Raw genomic sequence first — 20,672 nt, forward strand, 5'->3', positions numbered from 1 at the left:
TGAAATTTGTCTTCTCTTATTAAATCTTTGACAAGAATCATGCAGAGTAAAATTTGGGTTCTGAAAACTTCAGACATTGCTTGCTGTAAAAGCAACTTTAGAGCATTGACAAAATATTAGGTAGGTGTTGAATTTGATTGGGTCAATGAAACTAATTCTGCTGAAAATGGAAAGCAGCATACCCATTCAAATGTTCACAAGTGACTGCAAGCGTTACACCATGTAAAGGAAAATGGAAGTAAAATTTATAAAATTCATCAAAATAAAAACAATAAAATGGGATAATGAAAAGAAAAAAAAAAAAAGAAAGAAAGAATAAAACAATTACAATTCATGTGTTGTTTTAACATCGGTTTGATGGGTTTCAGAACCAGTAGACTTCTTCTTCTGCCTTTGAATGGTTGCACCCCAGCAAGAAACAAAAAAAGTGTATACAAACTATTTATTTTTGATCAGTCTCGTTACTACCAGCGGATGCTGCACCAAAGTCCAAGACCAAGTCAGGAAAACGCCGGTGGTGGATGAGCAACCATGCCTCCGCCGCCGCCAGCCACGTTCATTTCGGACAACGTGCAGCGGCCGCGGCTGCGTCCGGGTATGTTAGTGCATGGATTTCCACCTGAGGGTGGCACCGGACCCCTTTGAAGCGATTGAACTATTAGACCTTCCTCGAATGGGACTTCATCTAGAGGCCTGGTGGCCAAAACATGTTGATCAAAGCCGAATAGCAAAACAACAGCTGCAATGAACGTAACAGTAAACTTCACAACTTTACGACAGGAAGCCATTATGGGGATGGTTCGAAGAGTTTGACGAATGGTTTTTGATATGAAAATCTGTGAGTTGGTAGAGTTATATATATATAGGTAAAAGGCTTGGGTGAAATTAGTGTTGACTCTTGAAACGAAAGCCGCGGTGGAAGACCGAGGAGGTTTGAATATGACGAAGAGGAGGTCTAAATCTAATACACGGTCCTTGAACGCCAAAACAAAAACAAAAGTCGATATATGTATCTGTGTACTTTTATTTAAGTCTGTGAATCAAAGTTTGAAGTAGTCCTAATGTCATGTGATTTTGTTACTCATATTTGTGTTGCCTTCAAGGTACGTTGCTTGATTTGATAAGAAAACCCTCTCAGGTTGAGGGTTCAAAGTCTTGATTTTATTACAATTCAGGTTTGACACCATTTAGTTGGTGCAACTTTTCCTTCATATGAATCCCAGGAAGTAATTTGACTTTGTCGGAGGAAGTTCAAATGCAATTCTTCTGCTTCACGTAGGCTCCATTTGGTACGTAACCTAAGTGTTTGTTGTTTTTTTCGTTTGTAGAATTATGAAAACACTAATAAAAAAAATATGTTTGGTAATTCTGTTTGTTTTTTGAAAATAATCTTGAAATTGGTGAAAAAAACATAAATGCAAAAAGGGCGTTTTATATTTTTTGTTTTTATTTTCAAAATTAAAAAAATATACTGAACTGTTCATCACTAATTAGATCAACACCAAACTGCCTCTCTTTTTTTTTCTTTGTTTCTCTCTTCCAATGACGATATCCTAAATCCTTTTTGATTTTTGCTTTTCCATCTTAGGTGAGTTTCTTTAGATCAAATCCACCTCCAGGGAGTTTCTTTTTTTTGTGTTTTTATTTTATTTTATTTTATCTTTTGGATTTGATTTATTGTTTTTAGAGACTCTGCGCGCTTAAATAAAACAATATTTCTTTTTTTTTCATGTCATTTTCTTTGTGAGTTATGATAATTATGTTCATGTTTCTCTATTGGGTCTAATCATTTAAATATAAGAATGATATTTCGCAAATTAGAGGATTTATATGACTTTATGTTTTTTTTAGTATATAACAAAAACAAATATATGATATTACCAAACATGTTTTTATGTTTTTATTTTTAAAAGTTTCTTGTAACAAAAATATTATCATATTTCTGTTTTTTAAAGAAAAATAGAAATAATGTTTTTTGTTTTTACTCAAAAAAAAAAAAAACAAAACAAATTAAATTACCAAACGCTACCTTAATGTTTTTTTTTTCATAATTTTACGTAATATATTCAATCTTATACTATTAATTAAAAACCTTAACTTTTAAGCATTAAATTTTAAACCATGAAATATTTACTAAATATGTGACAAAATTATAAAATAAAAACCCAAACGGGACACCAAATGGAAATATAAAATTTTTGTTTTTTTTGTAAGGTTTTGTTAATTTGTATTTGTTTTCAATGGATATAGGAATTTTAATGCTATAAATATAGTACTAATGGAGTCAGATATTTTATTAAATAGAACTAGTTTCTACTAGTATTTAGATTAGGAATATGATGCATGCATACACATACATACATGCATGTAAATGTGAAATCTAGAATTAATGAAAATGATAAATGAAATGAACACATGCATGCTCTTACATACATACATTGCACAATAAAACATATAACCTACTTTTGAGATAATAACAAGTGTTGGGAGAAGATCAACTGTTTGTATTACTCTCTTGAGCACGCAAAAGATAGATTAGTCTCCATAACAAGTCACTGAATTAAACAGATGGATTCAATTGATTAACTGACAAAAAAAGGGAAAAAAAAAAAGAATGATCTTAGAACAACACAAGGGTACAAGGTTTGTTCTTGGTCCCCTTCACCTGTTTTTCTCATCAGTTCTCCCCTTTCTTTTTACTTTTTGTTATTTCCAAATGATACAATGCCGCTACTATTCATTAGCACTCAAGTTTGATCAGATTGTAGCCGTGGTGTCTCAATCCAAATCTAGATGCCGAAATCATGACAGGGTTGGTATTTGGTATTTGAGGTGAACATGTGTTCTTCTCAGCTTGTGGTGAATTTTAGAAAGGAATGGCAAAAATAGGAGTGAGTCGTTACTCAGTGATTTAAATAAGCTTCCCAACCATTGTTTTGTAGCCTTTGGGCTTTTGTCAAGACATCGTCCCTTGTGTCTTCTTGATACTGACTCATTCTGCCAACAAGTGTGGCACATCAATAAATCCGTGTAAACATGGCAAAATTAGAATTCACTATGTTTCAAGCCTCAGCACATTGAGGACCCTACCTTGCCAATAAATCAGCATCACCAACTCCCAACATCCGTACTGCCAGCAATCCTGCATTAGTAGCATTGTTTACTGCAACTGTCGCAACTGGGACACCCCTTGGCATCTGCATCATTAAAAGATAAATAAACATCCAGCATTCAGAAAATGTAATGCCAAGGACAAGTTTGAGAATTGAGAGTACCTGCACTATTGACAGGAGTGAATCTATTCCATCCAATGTAGAAGCCCGGACTGGGACACCAATAACAGGTAACGGTGTGAGTGCAGCTACCATACCTATAATGCAGATAACAGACCTTATTTAGGTCATTGAGACCACTGATGCATATTGGAGAATGATATTAAACCATAGTTTTTATATATAACTAGCCTGGTAAGTGAGCTGCACCACCAGCGCCAGCAATGATAACCTGAATTCCTCGCTCCTGAGCAGAGGAGGCATAAGAAAACATCAGTTCAGGGGTTCGGTGCGCTGAGACTATTCTAACCTGCAAATAATTAATCAAATGAAATCAAAGTGGAAATACAGCATTTAAAATGAGAATTCTAAGCTATAAAAAGGCTACCTCACAAGACACACCAAACATATCTAAGATTCTTGCAGCATCCTTCATAACTGGAAGATCTGAATCAGATCCCATTATAATCCCAACACGTGGTGAAACTGCATTTAGCAAAAAAGAGAGCAACGTGTAGTATATGTCAATAAAACCAACCTACAACATTTTGAAATCTCCATGCATTTCAGTTTCAATTATGTCTTGTGGATACTTACTGACTGGACCTTCCATTAGATTTGCATTCCATAACAATAACAAAAACAGAAAACTAACAACAAAGGGCAACCATCAGCTCTAGGCCAACTCACCTTCATTCTGATTTTCAGACACTTCTTCCTTCAGCATTGAATTCAGTCGTGCTTCCACAACACCCATAGAAGGGCCAACAAGAGTTATATGACCCATCTTTCTTTGCTTTCGCATTTCTGGCAAAATCATCATGACAGCCAATTAATATGACAATATGTATATGAGAGAGAGACAGACAGAGACAGAGGGAAGAATGACCCTGAAAAACTTGAAGCAGAACTAACCTGGCTTATCATACCAATGAACAGTAGCCCCTGGAATCTCCAGTGCCCTTGCTATCAGTTGATGAGCCATTTTGAAACCAGGTTCCCCCTGAAAACATAAAATTTTTCATATAACAAAGAATTTAATTAACTATTCCACTACCCACAAGCACAAGGAAAACAGCAAAACTTGATGAATCACACTCATGTATAAAGTTCTTTAAATTTATCACAAGAAAGGAAATCACCTCATCCTCACCCAGAAGATTGTACATGATAGCAGCTGGGGTTTTCATGGATGGATCACCAAGAGGAAGACCAACAACAGCCCGTAAATGTTGTTCAAATTGTGATGTATAGCAGGACTCAATTGTGTGATGACCACTATTATGAGGTCTGGGAGCTACTTCATTTAGAAGAATCTAGTTGAAATAAAGAATAGGTCAGTCAAAGGCAGAAATTGCTGAATAGTTGGCCATCTACAAGTGGAATAAGAAAAAGTTAATGAAGATAGCAGATCCGCACCTGGCCATCCTTCGTCAAAAACAACTCCACTGCAAAGACACCAGCACCTTCTAATGAACTAATAGCTTTATATGCAACATCATTTGCAAGTTTCCTGATCTTCCATGGCACATCAGCACGTGCCTTAACGATGTGACATATGTTTTCCCTATAAGAACCCAAAAATCCCCAATCACATTTAAGGACTTGTGGAGCTACTCGTATGTTAATAACATTTACATAGCAAATTTATCATAAATGGAATTCAGATGAAGAGAAAAAGAAAGGCCTATGACTACTGACAACTAAGAACTGAATGTCTTACTTGTGAATAGTTTCAACAACTGGATAGCACAAGATAGAGTTGTCTCTTCCTCTAGCTACAATAACTGCCAACTCCTAAAATAATTATCAGGTTAATTCAGAAACATATCTATTTAAAATCAATAATAATCATCTATATGTATCATAATCAGGCAGTTTGGAATATATAACACTGTCACAGTGCAAACAAAGGCATGAAGCTGACAAAAATAAATAAATGGAAAGATCATGAAGTAAAATATATTATAAAAAAATCAATAGTATATTCTAGACATCTACCTTTACAAAAGGAGCCCATTTCTCAACATACAAACCACGACCAAATCCACCAAGAGCTGCAGTAAAAATGAAAAAAATCTTCAAAATGAAACAATGAAAGTAAGCATTTACGCTCCAAGTTACAAAATGGACTTCAAGTAATTAAATTTCAAACACAGAAAGAAGAACAAGGAACTGGATTTAGGTTAAATTAGATATTTTTAAACAGAAGAAAAGAAAACATGACAACTTCTCCAGTCTGAAAGTGATCACCACCACATGATCATCTACATCAAACTAAAAGGACACTTCTTTTAAAGATTGATACAGTCAAATATATATATATATATTGCAGCTGAGATTAGGTGAAAGAGGTTTGGAATGGTCAGGGAAACTAAGCAGCCACAGCCAACATCTTTTACACATATTTAGAGAAACCTTATGATTTCAAAAAAAAGAAAAGGAAGCCACTATGAATATAAGGAAGGGCTAAAAAGCTATAATAATATCCTTTTTAATACCAACTCCCTTACCAGATACGGCAGAAGGAAGCTCCTCTTCACTCTTCGCAACAGCATTTCCACGCCCATCATAAGCTAACCTCTTGCTCTTTATCATAAGAGGATAGCCAAATAGGTCACCTGCTCTCTTGGCTCCTTCAAGATCATCAATCTGTTTTATCCATACATAGAAACCAATAAATCCAAATAATTTTAAACAAGTTTGGACTTTCAAAACAATAATGTAAACTAAATAGCTAGCCTTAAAATCCTTAAAAAAAGTAGACTACCTCCATAAACTCAGGAAGTGGAATGGCATGCTGAGAAAAATGAACTTTCTGGAGATATTTATCCTGTAAGATAGAAAGAATGCTTCCAGCTTGATAAATTCATCATGTAAGGTATAAATATGTGCTATATAGAACAAACAATAAGAATAACTTAACATCCATTCAAGTGTCAAAAGAAGATGAAAATGATGCAATTTATTATAGACATTTTTAAAGCTTCATGAGAAAACAATTCCAAATAAACAAGCCTATTTAGGATATTACTTGGATAATTCGAATGGTAGAAGCTCTAGGTTCGCAATCCACTCCTTGTTGCTCAAGCCTCTCTAGAGTGGCAACATCCACATGCTCAATTTCAACCGTCAAAACTCCACATCTAACTACCAAGAAACAGATTACGAATGTAAATAATTCATTATCAACAAACAAAGACAACAAAAGTTCAGTATCAAATTTGGACCTTTTTGCAAATTCTTGAACAGTAGCGCTGTCATCGAAGCTCCCAACCATATGATCATAAGCGAGGGCACTAGCTGGGCAATTCTCTGAAGGGTCCAAAACCATGACTTTAATGGCCATTTTTGAAGCTGCTTGGCATAGCATACGACCCAATTGGCCTCCTCCTAACACGCCAACAATCGTTTCGGATAGTCCATGAACTGGGGAGCCATCATCATTCCTACATAAAAAAAAAAAATAGTAACAAGCTCTTGGCCAAAGAAGTCGAATTTAGTCCTTTATAAGTTAAAAAATAAGAACACCATTTGGACATAAATAATACAGCAACTTGAAACTTCACCGAAAAGGATTCATTTTTGGTACACGAATATCAATTAAACTTTCTGTCAACCTAAGTTCCTTCTATTTTACAGTGAAACAAAGAAAGATAAGAAAAAAGGTGTGATATTAAATCATAGATTGCAAAAAAGAAAAAGACCTGAGAGAGGAGCTGGTCTGGTGAGAGTCAGGTGAGGCGCCGCAAGCGAGGACGGGATTGAGGAGCTTGAAAGAAGAAGTAGAAGAGTGGCGGAGGTGAAGCTTGCGGTGGTGGGGGTGGTCATCGTCGGCGGCCATGGAGAAAAAGCGGAGTGAGAGAGGTGTAGGCGGCGGTAAAAGAGAGTGAGATGGTCTGAAAGCAAAGAATGAGGAGGATTCAGAGGAGCTCGAAAACACTGCGTTGGAGCTCTTTTGAAGCATCTCTTTAACTTTTTTCTGGCACTTTCTCTGGACAATTGAAGGGATGGAAAATTGAAGAGAGAGAAAGAATGAGTTTTGGCTCCGGCGAGCCTTGTCACCAATCTTGGCGGTGAAAAATAATTAAAATCCTCCTTTAGTTGGTCAGGTTAAAAGATACTAGACCTTTTACTCTTCAAAAGTGATTAGAAAAATAAATATTTTTATTTTAAAAAATATTATTTATTAACTCTCAATTCAATTTAAATATTAATAATAACTAAGCTTAAAGATTTATTTATAGTATTATAATCCCATATCTTAATAAAATTTTACTTTTAATTAACTAATATAATTAAAATAATTAATAAAAAATTTAAATAAAATAAGTATTTTATAAAATAAAAATAAAAAAATCTTAATTTAAATAAAATAAAAAAAATAAATCTTAAATCAATTAAAATTAATAAAAACTAAATTTAATAAAATATAAATCTAGACACTCCGCGTAAATTTCAATTTCAACCTAATACTATCTTTAAAAGACTTTATTTTTAAATTTATATTTGATGAAATATTACTCGTCAATTAAATATTATTATCTTATTAATAAATAAATTTTAATGTTAAAAATTTTTCAAAAATAAATTTTGATAATTTTAAATCAAATTTTTATTTTTACACATGTAAAGTTACCTTTCATGATTAATAATATTATCAATATTTTATATTAAGAATATATCATATATAAATATTTTATTTTTAATCATATTTTCATTAAATTTTTATTTCATTTATTTTTAAAGAAGTTTTTCAACTTTTTTCATTTATTCGAAATACATTAACAAAAAAAAAAAAATTTAATCTTCGCAAAATATCTTCCATCCAGATGTAATATATTTTTCATCGATCTCTTTTCCTCTTTGAGATGGATTTTATCTCATTAATCTTAAATTTCATTGAAAAAATATTACAATTTTCTTCTTATGACATTGATCTCACAAAACAATAAAGTAATAAATAAATTAATTTTATTTCATATTAATTCATAATTTTTTTAAATATATACTATCTGTGTATAGGATAATAATCCAAAAAGAAAAAGAAAAAGAAAAAATACCAAAAGAACATTCACATTGAGGTATAGAATGGGGACCAAATTCTGTGTATTCAAGCAATCAATCAATGGCAAACTTGGGAAGCAGACAGAATTCACTAGCAGGAACTGCTATCTGTTCTAATATACATACAACATTTAGCTTTACACTCAACAGCACACCTTGTACAAATGCAATCACTCAACCACTACTTATACCTTCAAACTGAAAAAATTCAAGAGAGGAAAAAGAAAAAATGGGGAAAAAACTCTCACCAACTCAATGTTTTTGATGGTATGCAAAAGCCTGTAGATACCTATAGAACCCCTGGCAAAAAAAAGTGGGGGCAAAATAAAGGAAAGCACACTGTAAAAATCATGTCCTATATTAGGTTCTGCCGAAGGAGAAAACAAACTCTGCAATACTGTACAATTGATGGCCAGTCTTCATCACCAGGTTATTCAAGGTTTGTATACTCAAGCTTCTTCTTGGAGCATCAGCGCGTCATCTCTTGCGGGCATCTGTTAGAGTAACAATATAAGTGAGCAAGAGCTGCTGATTGAGCTTGCTACTAAGCATGTAATAATCACATCTTTCAGGCACTGCATTTTCACCTGTAAAGCAAACATTTTGGAAGGAAAATAAGAGTACTTCCTCATTTACCCGAGTTTATGAACTAATACAATTCTTTACTAATATCTTTTATAAATTGCTACTAAGATCAACCTAGCTACTTCCAGAGTCCAGACAGTCATGACATAAACATATCACAATAGATTATTTGCAAATATTTCTGCTTTCAAATGTATCTCTCTATCAGCAAAATTTCAAAATTAAGGAAATGAAAAACATACTACAAAAATGAAAATTGAAAGTACTCACGCTGTAGTGTTTGTACAAAATGCCTCAAGCAATGAATTCTTCATGTGACCCTCATTCATCTCCTGACAATGGATTCTTCATGGTGCCCTTGTTTGTGTCTCTGAATGACAGATCTGTTTCTTCAACTGCGCAGCAGACATTAGGTTTTTCGATAACTGGCTCTGTAGGCACGCCTACCATTTCTTCAATTCCGTTAGCTTCTGAATGATCCACTGTGACCTGTCTTGCTTTCAAATCATAGCCCGACTTCACTATGTCCTCCAGCATTGATTCATTGGGGAACTTCATCCTGTAAAATTCAAGCTCTGCTTCTATATCTTGAATCTCTTTGTCCTTCTCTGCAAGGAGGTCATTTGTTTTTTGAAGTGCTTCCATATCATACTCAGCTTGTTCTTCCATCATTCTCAGGCTCTGCAAGGCTTCCATGTGGAGTGTTGCCTTCTCCTCCTGCAGTCGAGTAATCATGGCCATTGCTTGATTCACAGCAATTGTAGAGGCATTTCTTTCTTCTTCCAATTCCTTATACAAAGCATTCAATAATTTCCTGTCATGCTCAACCTGCCGTTTCAGCCGATCAACCAGACTTTCACCTTCGATTTCACTAACAATGCTACCATCTATAGACAAACCAGACTCATTTCTCTCTAGTGAGATCCTCTTTTGAAGTATTTGCATTCCATTAAGTGTAGAAGAATCTGAAGCCTTTAATTCATCACTATTTATAGATATCCTAGGACTTACTGAGATCCTAGGACTTACATCATTTATTGATTGCTCAATCCCTCGAGTGGCAGATAACTGTGACAATAAGACCTTCAGATCCTCACTAAGTCTAGAAGAATCTTTTCCAATCCATTGTTCAAATTTGCCAGACAATTGTCTCCCTCTACTACCTACTGCTAGCTTATAAGCATCGCTTAGATCCAATGAATTGGGTACTTGGACGCTAGTGTCGCTTGCAACATGGTTTGTTTCTACTGGTGATTCAGGTACTGGAAATGGCTGTTCTCTAGACTTGCAGATTTCCTCACACTCTGTCACAGATTTCTTCTCAACTTCAAGAGTTCTCATAACACCTAGTGACAGAAATATTAGATGAATAAAATATGCCACAGAGATTAACCATATCATGTAAGTTATATGGGGTGTCACAGCAGCTGATAGAAATGAAACAATGAAATACAAGTAGGATGGGTATTTCTACAAATTAAAGTAGCCAATTTAATGGATATTTGAGAATTTATAATTCCAAAACTTCTCAGGGACTTCCCTTTTGTTTTAACTAAAATCTCTTAAAAGCATGTTCACAATTTGGAAATTATGTCCTTAATTTTGGAAATGCATCTGACACATCTTGGACCTTAGAGCATTTATTGATTGCACCTCAAAGTATTAGGTCATATATGAGTTTTTTTCATACCAAAAATCAAGGAGAATGTGTTGAAGGAGGCCTAATAGACTCATAGTATCTACAAGCTATGAGATTATAGTGATACAATCACTTTTCAAATTGTTAAAATAAAAATATTGGACAGTTTCTGGTTTTCTCTTCATATGTAAAACTGAACCACAAAGAAAGAGCAAGCAAAATGTGAGGAAGTTCAACTTACTGCTCTCTTTTGATTCTTCAACAGAAGGCGCAACAACATTTGATGGAGAAACATCAACTTCCCCACTGCTCTCTTTTAATCCTTCAACAGAAGGTGCGACAACATTTGATGGAGAAACATCATCAATGGAAATAGGCTTGCTCTCCTTTGACACTTCAACAGGGGTTTCATTGCCAAATGATAATGAAGACACATGATCGAGGGAAATAAGCTTACCGTCTTCTAACCCTTGAATAGGAATTTCACCGGCATCTGATGATGGAGGAACCTTATCAAGGGAATTAAGATTCATTTTTGTTGACACATCAATATAAGCTTCCCCACCATTTGGTGATAAAGGGACATCATCAAGAGAAATAAGCTCAGCAAATGCAGAGGGTTTAGTTTTGCTACTGGCTTGCTTCCAATTAAGTTCCTCCAAGTCACGGCCACTTGAATCAGTAGATTCCACAGATTTAATGCCATGAGGCTCGATGATATCTTGTTGTGACTGTGAGATGAAAATTGAAGGCTTAGTTTCAGAAACAGGATCTATCAATTTTTCGGAAGCAAAATCTTCTGACACAGTAATAGTACAAGACTCTGGCTGCACATGTTGGTCAGCAATATCACTTTTTACATGATCAGTTTCAAGAATTAGAGCATCTTCCTCATCACCAGCATCACTAGACAATTCAGATTCAGAATCAGAAGTAATCTTAAGCTCCGAATATGCTACATGAGATAAAGGATCAGCCCTACTTTTTCTCTGTTGTGTAGCTCTATCTGAAATCAGTGCATTGTCACTTCTGTTCTGCTCATCTTTCCCATGTTCTACAGCAACTGGTAAAGGTAAATCAAATTCAGCAGCCTGAGACACAGTCGATTGTGTCTGTATCAATGTTTTGACATACCCTTTGGGCATCCATGGCTCATTGCAACAAGAACAGTGCCTCATAGTTGAATGTCCATGTTTATGATCCTCAAGTGATGGATCCTCCACAAGACCACAGTCAGAATCTTCCCCCAATTTACCCACCAATAATCTATAGGTTTCAGCATTAGACTTATTTATTGTAGCAAATGAGAAAAGGCAACTTTCACACATTCCATGAACATCAACAAGCTTGTTGTGAGAATGACAGTAAACTAAGGATGATATCTCCAACTTATGATCACCACACACCAAATCCCAATAAAATTTTTGTTTTTCTTTGCCTAAAACATGATCAAGCCTTGAGCATAGCAAGCATGGTGTTTGCAATTTGCATTTATGAGCAAATTTTGTGATCAAGTATGAGACAATAGCATCAATAAAAAGCATAAAAATCAGCAGCCATTCAAGAAAGGCTGATGATAAAGCTCTAGTAAACCGATGGGAAATTTTCTGTGAGTTAACAGATGAAATCCCCCCACTAGCCATGCCCCAGAAGATTACGTAATTTTGGAACAAAATACCGATTGCTTGAAATAAAGCAAATTCCAATCCTCCCACAATGTAACAGTAATCCAAGGCAAGTTTCAATACTGCAACCATCAATAAAAGAAGATCCTCAGAGCTAAGTAAAAGGAGAGTTTAGGGCTAAAAATGAAGTTCTAAAACCCTGTCTTCCTAACATAAAGAAGAAAAAGAAACACCTGCCCAAGCAACCAAAATTTAGCAGCAATGAAGAAAACTAATAAATGCAGCCATTACTTATAAAAGAGCAATTTCCATGAACACTAAATTAGTCCAAAGCAACTAATTACAGAACAGTTCAAAATAACTTTTTCCAGGGTAACAACCAACAGAGGCACAAGTTTTCGTAATTAACGAATACCTATAGAATCCAAACATAGACACAACATCAACTGCTACCAAGCAAAACTTTCAGCTTAAGTAAAATAAGATAATTGCAACTCAGATGCTAAAGGATATGCCAGTGAAATGTATCTCTGATAGATAAAGTCTGATATAAAATTCTTCACCAGCAACAACATGCATGACTATCTCGATGTTTTTCTTAACAAGTCGAGATACCATTTCTTATAGAAGATCTATGAATGCAAGAGAAAGTGGATAACAGAACAATTAACTAAGTTCGAATAATGTACTCCAATAAATGATCAATGGCCATAATTGTGAAACATATATCTCAGTTACCAAAGTAATGAACCAAATCCTTGTATTAAAACACACTCAAGCACAAGAAAAGTATTTCCCAAAGAGGATTAACACACTAAATAAAAGATCCCAACAGACATACATCCTGCATCTAAAGCTATAAAATAAGACAATCATTTCTTACTCAAGGAAAATCCAATATCTACAAAGCTATAAAATGCATCCAAATCAAAAACTAATGAGATAAATTCCAGATAAAAATAAAAATTCAGCTGTCGTACAAGATCCATACAAACCAAATACATTCACAAAAGAAAGATATAAAGCATCATTGAAAAAGAAAAAGGAAAAGGAAAATCATTTTGGACTTATGCAATATTTCAACTAATAAAAACACAAAAAAAAAAAAAAAAAACAAAGCCTGAACAAGAAACTACCAACAAAATTTATAGCATAAGACAACGAACTCGATTTTTCTGAAGGATCAACATGGACCATAGATAGAGAACTTCACAAAACCAAATTATCAACGACAACAGAAAAAAAAAATCCATCAGCATCAAGCCTAAATCAGAACCAAACACAAAATTATAAACTTTCAGCCAATACTCAGACACATGGCCTAATCAAAATCCATCAAAAAATCAAACTTTCTACAAAACCAACTGAATAAAACTTAATCATATTAGCATCATTCAAAAACTAAATTGAATTATATATACAAGTCAAACTATGATATTTCCAAGGGAAAAAAAAAGAAACTTTGATAAGTTGCAAGAAGAGAAACCTGACCTGTTCATATGAGAAACTAGAGAGGAAGACAACCAGAAAAAACCACTGAGAATTAGAGGAAAAAGCGTCTAATCAAAGTGACCCATCTTCAAATTCATGTCAAAAAACAACACCCATGTAACAGTTATTCAAGAACGAGAGATTGAAACAAAAGAAAACAAAAAAAAAGTAGTTTTTATATAAGAATAAACAAAGACAGATAACAACAAAGAGTGCAACGTTGCTTTCACGTATTTTTTGCATTATTTTATAAAAGGAAAATTTCTACTTTTATTAAAAAAAAGGTGGAAATAAAAAGATGATAGAACAGCCGACAAATACCAAAAAGTCGGCTGCTGATTAGAAAATACTAAAAACCGAAAGTAAAAGAAAGACAAAAATAAAGCAAAGGTTCCAGAGAAAATTCACTGTCAAAAACCCAAAATAGTTTCATTTTTGTTATTAAAAAACCCTCCTTTTTTAAACTTTATTTCTCTTCTTTCTTAAGAAAGAAATAGTAATGGAGGATCAATGGAAAATGGGTTATATTTATTTTTTGGAAAAAAGATGCCATTTTTTTATTATCTAAATGATTGGAGTGACTTGTCGGTGAAGAAATTATGCAACCGACCAATGGTGGAAAATTTTCCAGGAGAACCGACCAATGAGGATAATTGTAAGTTACGAAGACATGTGACTGTCGGGAAATTCAGAGGTTAGCTCTGATTTGACCGTTAAACTAACTGAAATATGAAAATAGTTGGGGTGTTTTTTTACCAGAATTGACCGCTATGTTTCCTGGCTATGGCATGGAGGTCCTTAAAATAAAAAAAAAAAAAAAGAGAAAGAAAATGGCAAAACCGTGTTGACTAGGTCCATCGACAGGAGCAAACATTCCCATGGGGTTTTTCCAACTTGGCCAGTTGTTCTATTTTGACTTCATTTAATGGGATATTTGAGCTTTATAATTTTGGTTAGGAATTCACATCCAAGCCAATATTAATATATTTTAGGAGTTTTCCATAAGAAGAAATATGATTCTAATTTTTCAATAAGTGACATTATTTGATAAGTGGACAATATATAAAAATTATCATATACTGTCAGTTCATCAAATATGAATAAAAAAAATTAAAATGGATGGAAATTGGAATTGAGGTTTGTTATTCTATATAAGCCATTTCAAGAAGTTGAAGGCCTGCCCAAAATAATATTATGAACATATAAATCCTTTTGTATTAAATATGATATCAGGATCTTCTTTTCTTTCATTTTGTCTAGGCAGCTGCAAACAGAGTAACAGTATGATCTTTTTTGGCTCAGAAAAGAACACATTTGGGACAATGTAGTATCAACAAGCAGAGAAAATACAGATAAGCAAATCGGATTAAGCAGAGCTACAATCATGAGAGCAATCCTCAATAATTATATATTATTATTGAAGCGAACATTCATATAGAACAAGTGGATAACTGGTACTGGGGAGTAATTCACATAAATGCCACAAATCGAACAAAGCATTTACTTGCAAATCTAAAGCCTTATAAATACTAAATTAAAAAAAGAAGCAAGAAACCTTTTGCACAGATGGGATATACCCAAATTTTATAGCAGCGAATCAACTTTCTAGAAAATCAGAACTTAAATAGGCGCTGCACATGTTGTTCTAAAATGGCCTGTCTGATTGCAACGGCTACAATGCACAACCCGCTTCACACGCCCACGATCTTCTGCTCGAACTCGCTTCTTTCGTGGTCGACCGGGTGGCTTAAGAGATTTGGGTGGGTGGATGACAATTTCGACAGCTTTGCTCGCATTTGGATCCCCCTCAGACAACTCTTTCCACAGGCTTTTATCTGGAATTGGATGAATGGTTTGAGAATATGTCTTCCGATATGTGGCTACAGTGAAACAACTCTCGGTAAATCGATGAACATTCTGCCTGCAAGAAAGAAGTGCCGCCACAGCATGTGCACAGGGCAAACCATACAACTGCCAGCCACGACAAAGACAACAGCGATTGCGAATGTCAACAATATTTGTCCCTTCATGAGATATAACTTCAAATTCAGCTTCATTAGCACGAAGCACCTGATATGTGCGTGCACGTTCAAGGGCCTCTGCAACACGCCGTTCAGCAGAAGGCACAAGTATTGATGTCCACTGCATACTTGTCTCTCGCCGTTCATTGAACCAAGTCATAAGCTGTCTCCTAATGCATTCCATCATCTGAATTATTGGAAGTCCTGAAGCTTCTAAAATCCAAGAATTCAGTGATTCAACTATGTTTGCTGTTAAATGCCCAAACCGTGTGCCTTCAAAATAAGCTGTTGCCCACAAACGAGGTGGGATCCGTCGAATCCAATATGCAGCATCTTGTGATATCTCTTCAATCTCAAGAATCTTTGCTTCAAATTCAATTACAGTCAGGGCATGAGCAGCTTCCCATAGAAGGTTCACAAGCATGGTGTTATTGAACTCCTTTCGAAAGCTTTCACTCAAGTGACGCATGCAAAATCCATGAAAAGCAGTAGGAAAATTTGCTTCAACACCATCCACAATGCCCTTCTGTCTGTCAGACAAAATTGTAAGCCTTGGCATGTTTTCTGTATTAATTTCGAGCAGGTTATGAAGTTCAGAAAGAAACCACATCCAGTTGTCATCATTCTCCTCATCAACAACACCAAATGCCAGAGGAAACAGAGCACCATCACCATCAAAACCAGTAGCAAGAAGCAAAGTACCAAGATACTTACTCTTCAAAAATGTCCTATCTAGCCCAAGGAGTGGTCGACAAGCATTCAGAAAACCATAAATTGAGGCCTGAAATGATATGAAGAGACGCTGGAAACAGTTATCTGTTGGGTTTCCATAGACAGATGCAATACTCCCTGGATTTGTCCGCTTAACCTGTTCACAATACTGAGGGAGTAAGCGATACCCTTCTTCAAAAGATCCACGCATAGCTGCCATGATGCGTTCCTTGCCTCGCCAGGCTTGCTTGTAAGATAAGGTGATACCATGAACCCGGTGAATCTCTTCCAGTATCTCCTTTGGCTTGTAGTTAGGGTTCTCCCTTAATCGTTGCTCCACAGAGTTTGCCACCCACTGAACAGAGGCTTGTTGATGGCCAAGATGAGCAATCCCTCCACATGTATGGGTCTCATGGATGGTTCTGATAGTGAAAGTTGGAACACCAGGGAGCTTTGCAGCATGTATACGCCAGGGACATCCCTCACTCGCACATCTGGCAGTGAAACGAGTCTTGTCAGATTTTATGGTCTGCATTTCAAAGTGAAGGGCAATAGCTGTATCCCTCAATGCCCTACGGCAGCTTTTGACATCCGGAAACTCTTGCCCAACTGCAACTTCAAAATTCGGATTTACATTACGAGCCTGAAGGACATGAGGAAGACAAACCAAAATCTGGGACTGCTGCAAATCTCGGGCAGGGTCAATTCCCATCTCCTGGTTGTCATCCACAGCCAATTCCAAATTATCATCAAGCTCTTGGTTTTCTGAAACAGCCAATTCATTATTCTCTGATAAAGCCAACTGATGGTCACTTTGGTCAGGTTTTCGATCGGTAGCTAACTCATTACTGTGCCCATAAGTGTGATCAACATTCCCTTCTTGGTCATGGCTCTGTCCTAAATCCAATTCATGGTCATGAGAATGCCCTAAACCTAGGTCATGATCATGGGCCTGTCCCAAGCCTAAATGACGCTCATGGCCTTGTCCTAATTCCAAATCATGGTTCTGGGTGAGGCCCAAATTATGATTATGGCCTAGCACCAATGGCTGATTCTGCCCCAAGGCTAAATTGTGGCTTTGTCCAAGTATCAAATCATGGTTAGCCATTTAATAAATCAATCACAGTATATTACCAACACAACACACAGCCCCAGAACACACCCTCAAATTTACAAACTGATAGTCAGGCAGGCAGATTTTCCATCTATTTCAAAACATACCTGCCAAATGAAATGCAACCATTACTATAAGAAGAAAAGGGATGACCATATGAACACATAGAAAGCATAACAAACAGGCTAATCTCTGACAAGTGATAAAAAAAGGTGAGAAGACATAAACAAAAGCATACAACAAGCCTTCTTTTGTGAAATGTAAACCAAAAGAAACACAATTAAAAAGGTAACTTTTGTTTTATCAACACTATCATCTCAATGATGAAAAAAATAAAGTATACCAACCATTACAAATATATGCACATAAGGAACTGGAGCAATCCACTCTAAGCAGCTAACTTTTTACTTCTTGAATGGTGAACAGTGAAACCAGGCAGGACACATCCATGTCGCCCAAGAAAACATGTAGTTTCGAAAACTCCAGCTACATAAACCAATATAGTAAACAATATGCACAAGGAATAGCAAGAAAAGCCAAATATTAAAGAAAAGAACAACAAAACAAAACACATAAACTTACCACCCACTTGAATTCTTAAAACCAAACCAATTAAACTTAGTGCAAGTATTTCTTAACCAAACAGAAGTTCAACTTCCTCCAAATATACACAACTTTCCTTCTCCCTCAGTTCCAAGAAACCAAGTAGAAGTTTCCATTTCATAGACCCTTCCCAAAAAATGGGAGAAAAACCAGCAAAGAGAAAATTCTTAAGCAGCTACAACTTGGAAACTCATAATAGATATTAAGTTTAACACTCTGAAACTAAGCTAAACTAAGCTAACTGAATAAAATAGAAAATTTAACACAAAATAAGAAATACCCATCAATCAGAACAACATAAAAATCACTTCAAAAAAAAAAAAATCTAAAACAGAAACCAACAAAGAAAAGAGAAAGCTTTAAGCATCCTGCTTGAAAATCTTTTAAGTTACTAGCTTCAAAACAGTTCAAACTAAACTAACTACATCAAAATCACCAAATTTGACAAAAATAAAGAATACCCATCAAATGAAAACATTCAAAAAACAAAAACCATAAAAGGAAATCCGCAAAAATGAATGTCAAAATACCTGGACAAAAAAAGTTGAACCGTACTTGAAACCCTAGCTCCAAAACCCAAACGTCCAAAAACACAATCAATAAAGCTTCAAGAAGCCAAAGAACGGTGTGGGTATCGACGGAAACGACAATAAATGAAGCGTCCAATCGAGTAAACCCCCCCCACGATTGATGAAGAAACTAGGGTTTCGTCTGGCAAACCAAACCAAACCAATCGGCGTGGAGCTTGCAAAGAAGAGACTAGGAAATTTGAAAAGTTGGGAGCTTATTTGTTTTGGCGGGTAAAAACTTGTAAGGGAGAGGGGGGTTTGTTCCGGGAGAAAATCGGGAATTAAGGAGAAAGGGGCTGAGGGAAGGGCAAAGGCGAGATTGGGGAATTACAGGGGCAGAAGAGGGAGAGTGTTGAAGGGTATGGGAAAGAGAGAGTTGGGATCTGGGGCTGTTTTGAGAGGGGTTGAGGGTATTTAGGTCAAACTAGGTTGGACATGGTGTGGTTCTTTTTTTTTTTTGGGGTTTTTGGAATTACTGTTTTGGCCCCCCTTTTTTGTTTTTGATGTCATCCAAGGGCAATAACTACATTAAAAAGCTTCATTTTGGCTGGCTTTTAACCTTGACTCACCTCATCCAAATTTCCCACAAAAATAAATTCCATATTATATCACTTGGATAAATTTCTTAATTTTTACGATTTTTTATCGAATTAAAAAAAGATATTTAATACAATAAATTTAAAGAGTGTTCTACGATACATTTTTTGTTGAAAGATTGGAATTTTTAACATTAATGCAAAAACTCAGTTGATATGCAAAACAAACCTTCCAAGGTCTCAAATTCATAATATCTCTAGGGATTCCAGCAGCAAAAGATAACACGAAATTTGAACATAAACTGACTATTAATCCCAACAACTACTTTCACTCCATACATAAACACTAATAGAAAGTAAATATCTTCTCAAAAGATCCTGTTTGAAGGACCCATGGTACTCTTCAGGTACAGGCACCTCACATTTTGCCAGTTTTTCTTCAACAATGAGACAAGGAAATTGACACTCATTTGCACATTATGGAAGATCTGCTTCTCCTCCAGAGCTACATTCCCAACAGCAACTCCCACATGCAAAGAACCTTCTTCAGTCGGAACTTCACACCTTGGACTCTAGGGATTCCTGGTGAGTAACAAGGGTTGGGAATTTCCCTGCTTTGTTGAGGCCAGGACCCAAGGGACGAGGGGTCTGCTTGATGATAGCTTCAGATGACAGAAAGGCCTGATATATACTTCTCGGACCAACTTCTTGTTGTTGTTTAGCTTCTTCAGTGCTTCAACATCCATATAATCCAAGCCTATCTTCTCTGTATCTTCAACATGTTGAGCATCTCCAAGCATGCAGATCTTCATCTTAGGGCGAGGAATGTATGGCAGCTTCACAGATCCACTGAAACGCTTGCCCTTTTGGGGATCATAGTTTTTCAGCCCAATCTGGAGTTCAATGGTCTTAGTGAACTTACGGGTTTTTTCCTTGGACTGAGCCCCAATGGTGGAAATAGCTTCTCTAAGGGCATCACTCTGAAGCTTACTCATCTCTGATATTTCCGCGAATAAAACTATAATATTCACCAGAGAAGAGAAAAACCCTAGCCGCGTTTTACGATACATGTTAATCAAATTCCAAATTGTTTTGTGTATAATAGTAATGTTTAGGGTATAATTAGAAATTATATTTTTATCCTGATAATGAGGGGGAAGGAATTGATTGATGACATATGATTACTTTTGTGCTATGATTTAATTTAATGATTATTCTTGTGAGTTTATATCAGCGATTATTAAGTTCTAAGGATTATGGTATGTCTCTATAGCAAGTAAATAAGAAATTATCAATTATTAGTTTTTACATTGGATTAACAAAAAGTCTTTACTTTCTGTTTTTTTTTTCTTTCTTTTTTTTTTTTTTGTTTTGGCTAAACTAAAAGTCTTCCCTTAAACCTAGAGAAAAAAATGGGAGTCAAATTAGATGGGCTTGGG

General features: G+C 35.5%; 3 protein-coding genes and 1 pseudogene across 6 annotated transcripts; all 4 read right to left on the minus strand.

The window, feature by feature from the left end:
- Positions 1-2,483: 2,483 nt before the first annotated feature.
- Positions 2,484-7,365, minus strand: LOC18600133 (phosphoribosylaminoimidazole carboxylase, putative / AIR carboxylase). 2 transcript variants are annotated; one of them, XM_088807004.1, is made up of 16 exons: positions 6,980-7,365; positions 6,503-6,721; positions 6,307-6,418; positions 6,043-6,105; positions 5,786-5,924; positions 5,274-5,329; positions 4,996-5,069; positions 4,692-4,839; positions 4,415-4,588; positions 4,188-4,275; positions 3,963-4,079; positions 3,661-3,758; positions 3,465-3,519; positions 3,276-3,370; positions 3,091-3,197; positions 2,484-2,997 (listed from the first exon to the last, which is right to left on the minus strand). In XM_088807004.1, the coding sequence occupies exons 1-16, from the start codon at positions 7,237-7,239 to the stop codon at positions 2,904-2,906; spliced, it is 1,899 nt and encodes a 632-aa protein (XP_088663130.1). In that variant the 5' UTR covers positions 7,240-7,365; the 3' UTR covers positions 2,484-2,903. The 2 variants fall into 2 exon arrangements, with proteins under 2 accessions (XP_088663130.1, XP_007030499.3); XM_007030437.3 differs by having other exon boundaries at positions 3,465-3,582; positions 6,980-7,364.
- A 986-nt stretch (positions 7,366-8,351) lies between these two features.
- LOC18600134 (myosin-binding protein (Protein of unknown function, DUF593)) lies at positions 8,352-13,922 on the minus strand. 2 transcript variants are annotated; one of them, XM_018122175.2, is made up of 4 exons: positions 13,680-13,922; positions 10,805-12,310; positions 9,195-10,270; positions 8,352-8,833 (listed from the first exon to the last, which is right to left on the minus strand). In XM_018122175.2, the coding sequence occupies exons 2-3, from the start codon at positions 12,204-12,206 to the stop codon at positions 9,246-9,248; spliced, it is 2,427 nt and encodes an 808-aa protein (XP_017977664.2). In that variant the 5' UTR covers positions 12,207-12,310; positions 13,680-13,922; the 3' UTR covers positions 8,352-8,833; positions 9,195-9,245. The 2 variants fall into 2 exon arrangements, with proteins under 2 accessions (XP_017977664.2, XP_017977665.2); XM_018122176.2 differs by having other exon boundaries at positions 8,352-8,926; positions 13,680-13,916.
- Positions 13,923-15,064: 1,142 nt separating this feature from the next.
- Positions 15,065-19,077, minus strand: LOC18600135 (uncharacterized). 2 transcript variants are annotated; one of them, XM_007030444.3, is made up of 3 exons: positions 18,659-19,077; positions 17,873-18,011; positions 15,065-17,632 (listed from the first exon to the last, which is right to left on the minus strand). In XM_007030444.3, exon 3 carries the CDS (start codon positions 17,517-17,519, stop codon positions 15,300-15,302), a length of 2,220 nt encoding a protein of 739 aa, XP_007030506.3. In that variant the 5' UTR covers positions 17,520-17,632; positions 17,873-18,011; positions 18,659-19,077; the 3' UTR covers positions 15,065-15,299. The 2 variants fall into 2 exon arrangements, with proteins under 2 accessions (XP_007030506.3, XP_007030505.3); XM_007030443.3 differs by lacking the exon at positions 17,873-18,011.
- Positions 19,078-19,418: 341 nt separating this feature from the next.
- On the minus strand, positions 19,419-20,309 carry LOC18600136 (large ribosomal subunit protein uL1 pseudogene; annotated as a pseudogene).
- Positions 20,310-20,672: the final 363 nt, after the last annotated feature.

Source organism: Theobroma cacao, chromosome 5 (genome assembly GCF_053813885.1).
Source record: "Theobroma cacao isolate CCN51 chromosome 5, ASM5381388v1, whole genome shotgun sequence".
NCBI classification, from domain to species: Eukaryota; Viridiplantae; Streptophyta; class Magnoliopsida; order Malvales; family Malvaceae; genus Theobroma; species Theobroma cacao.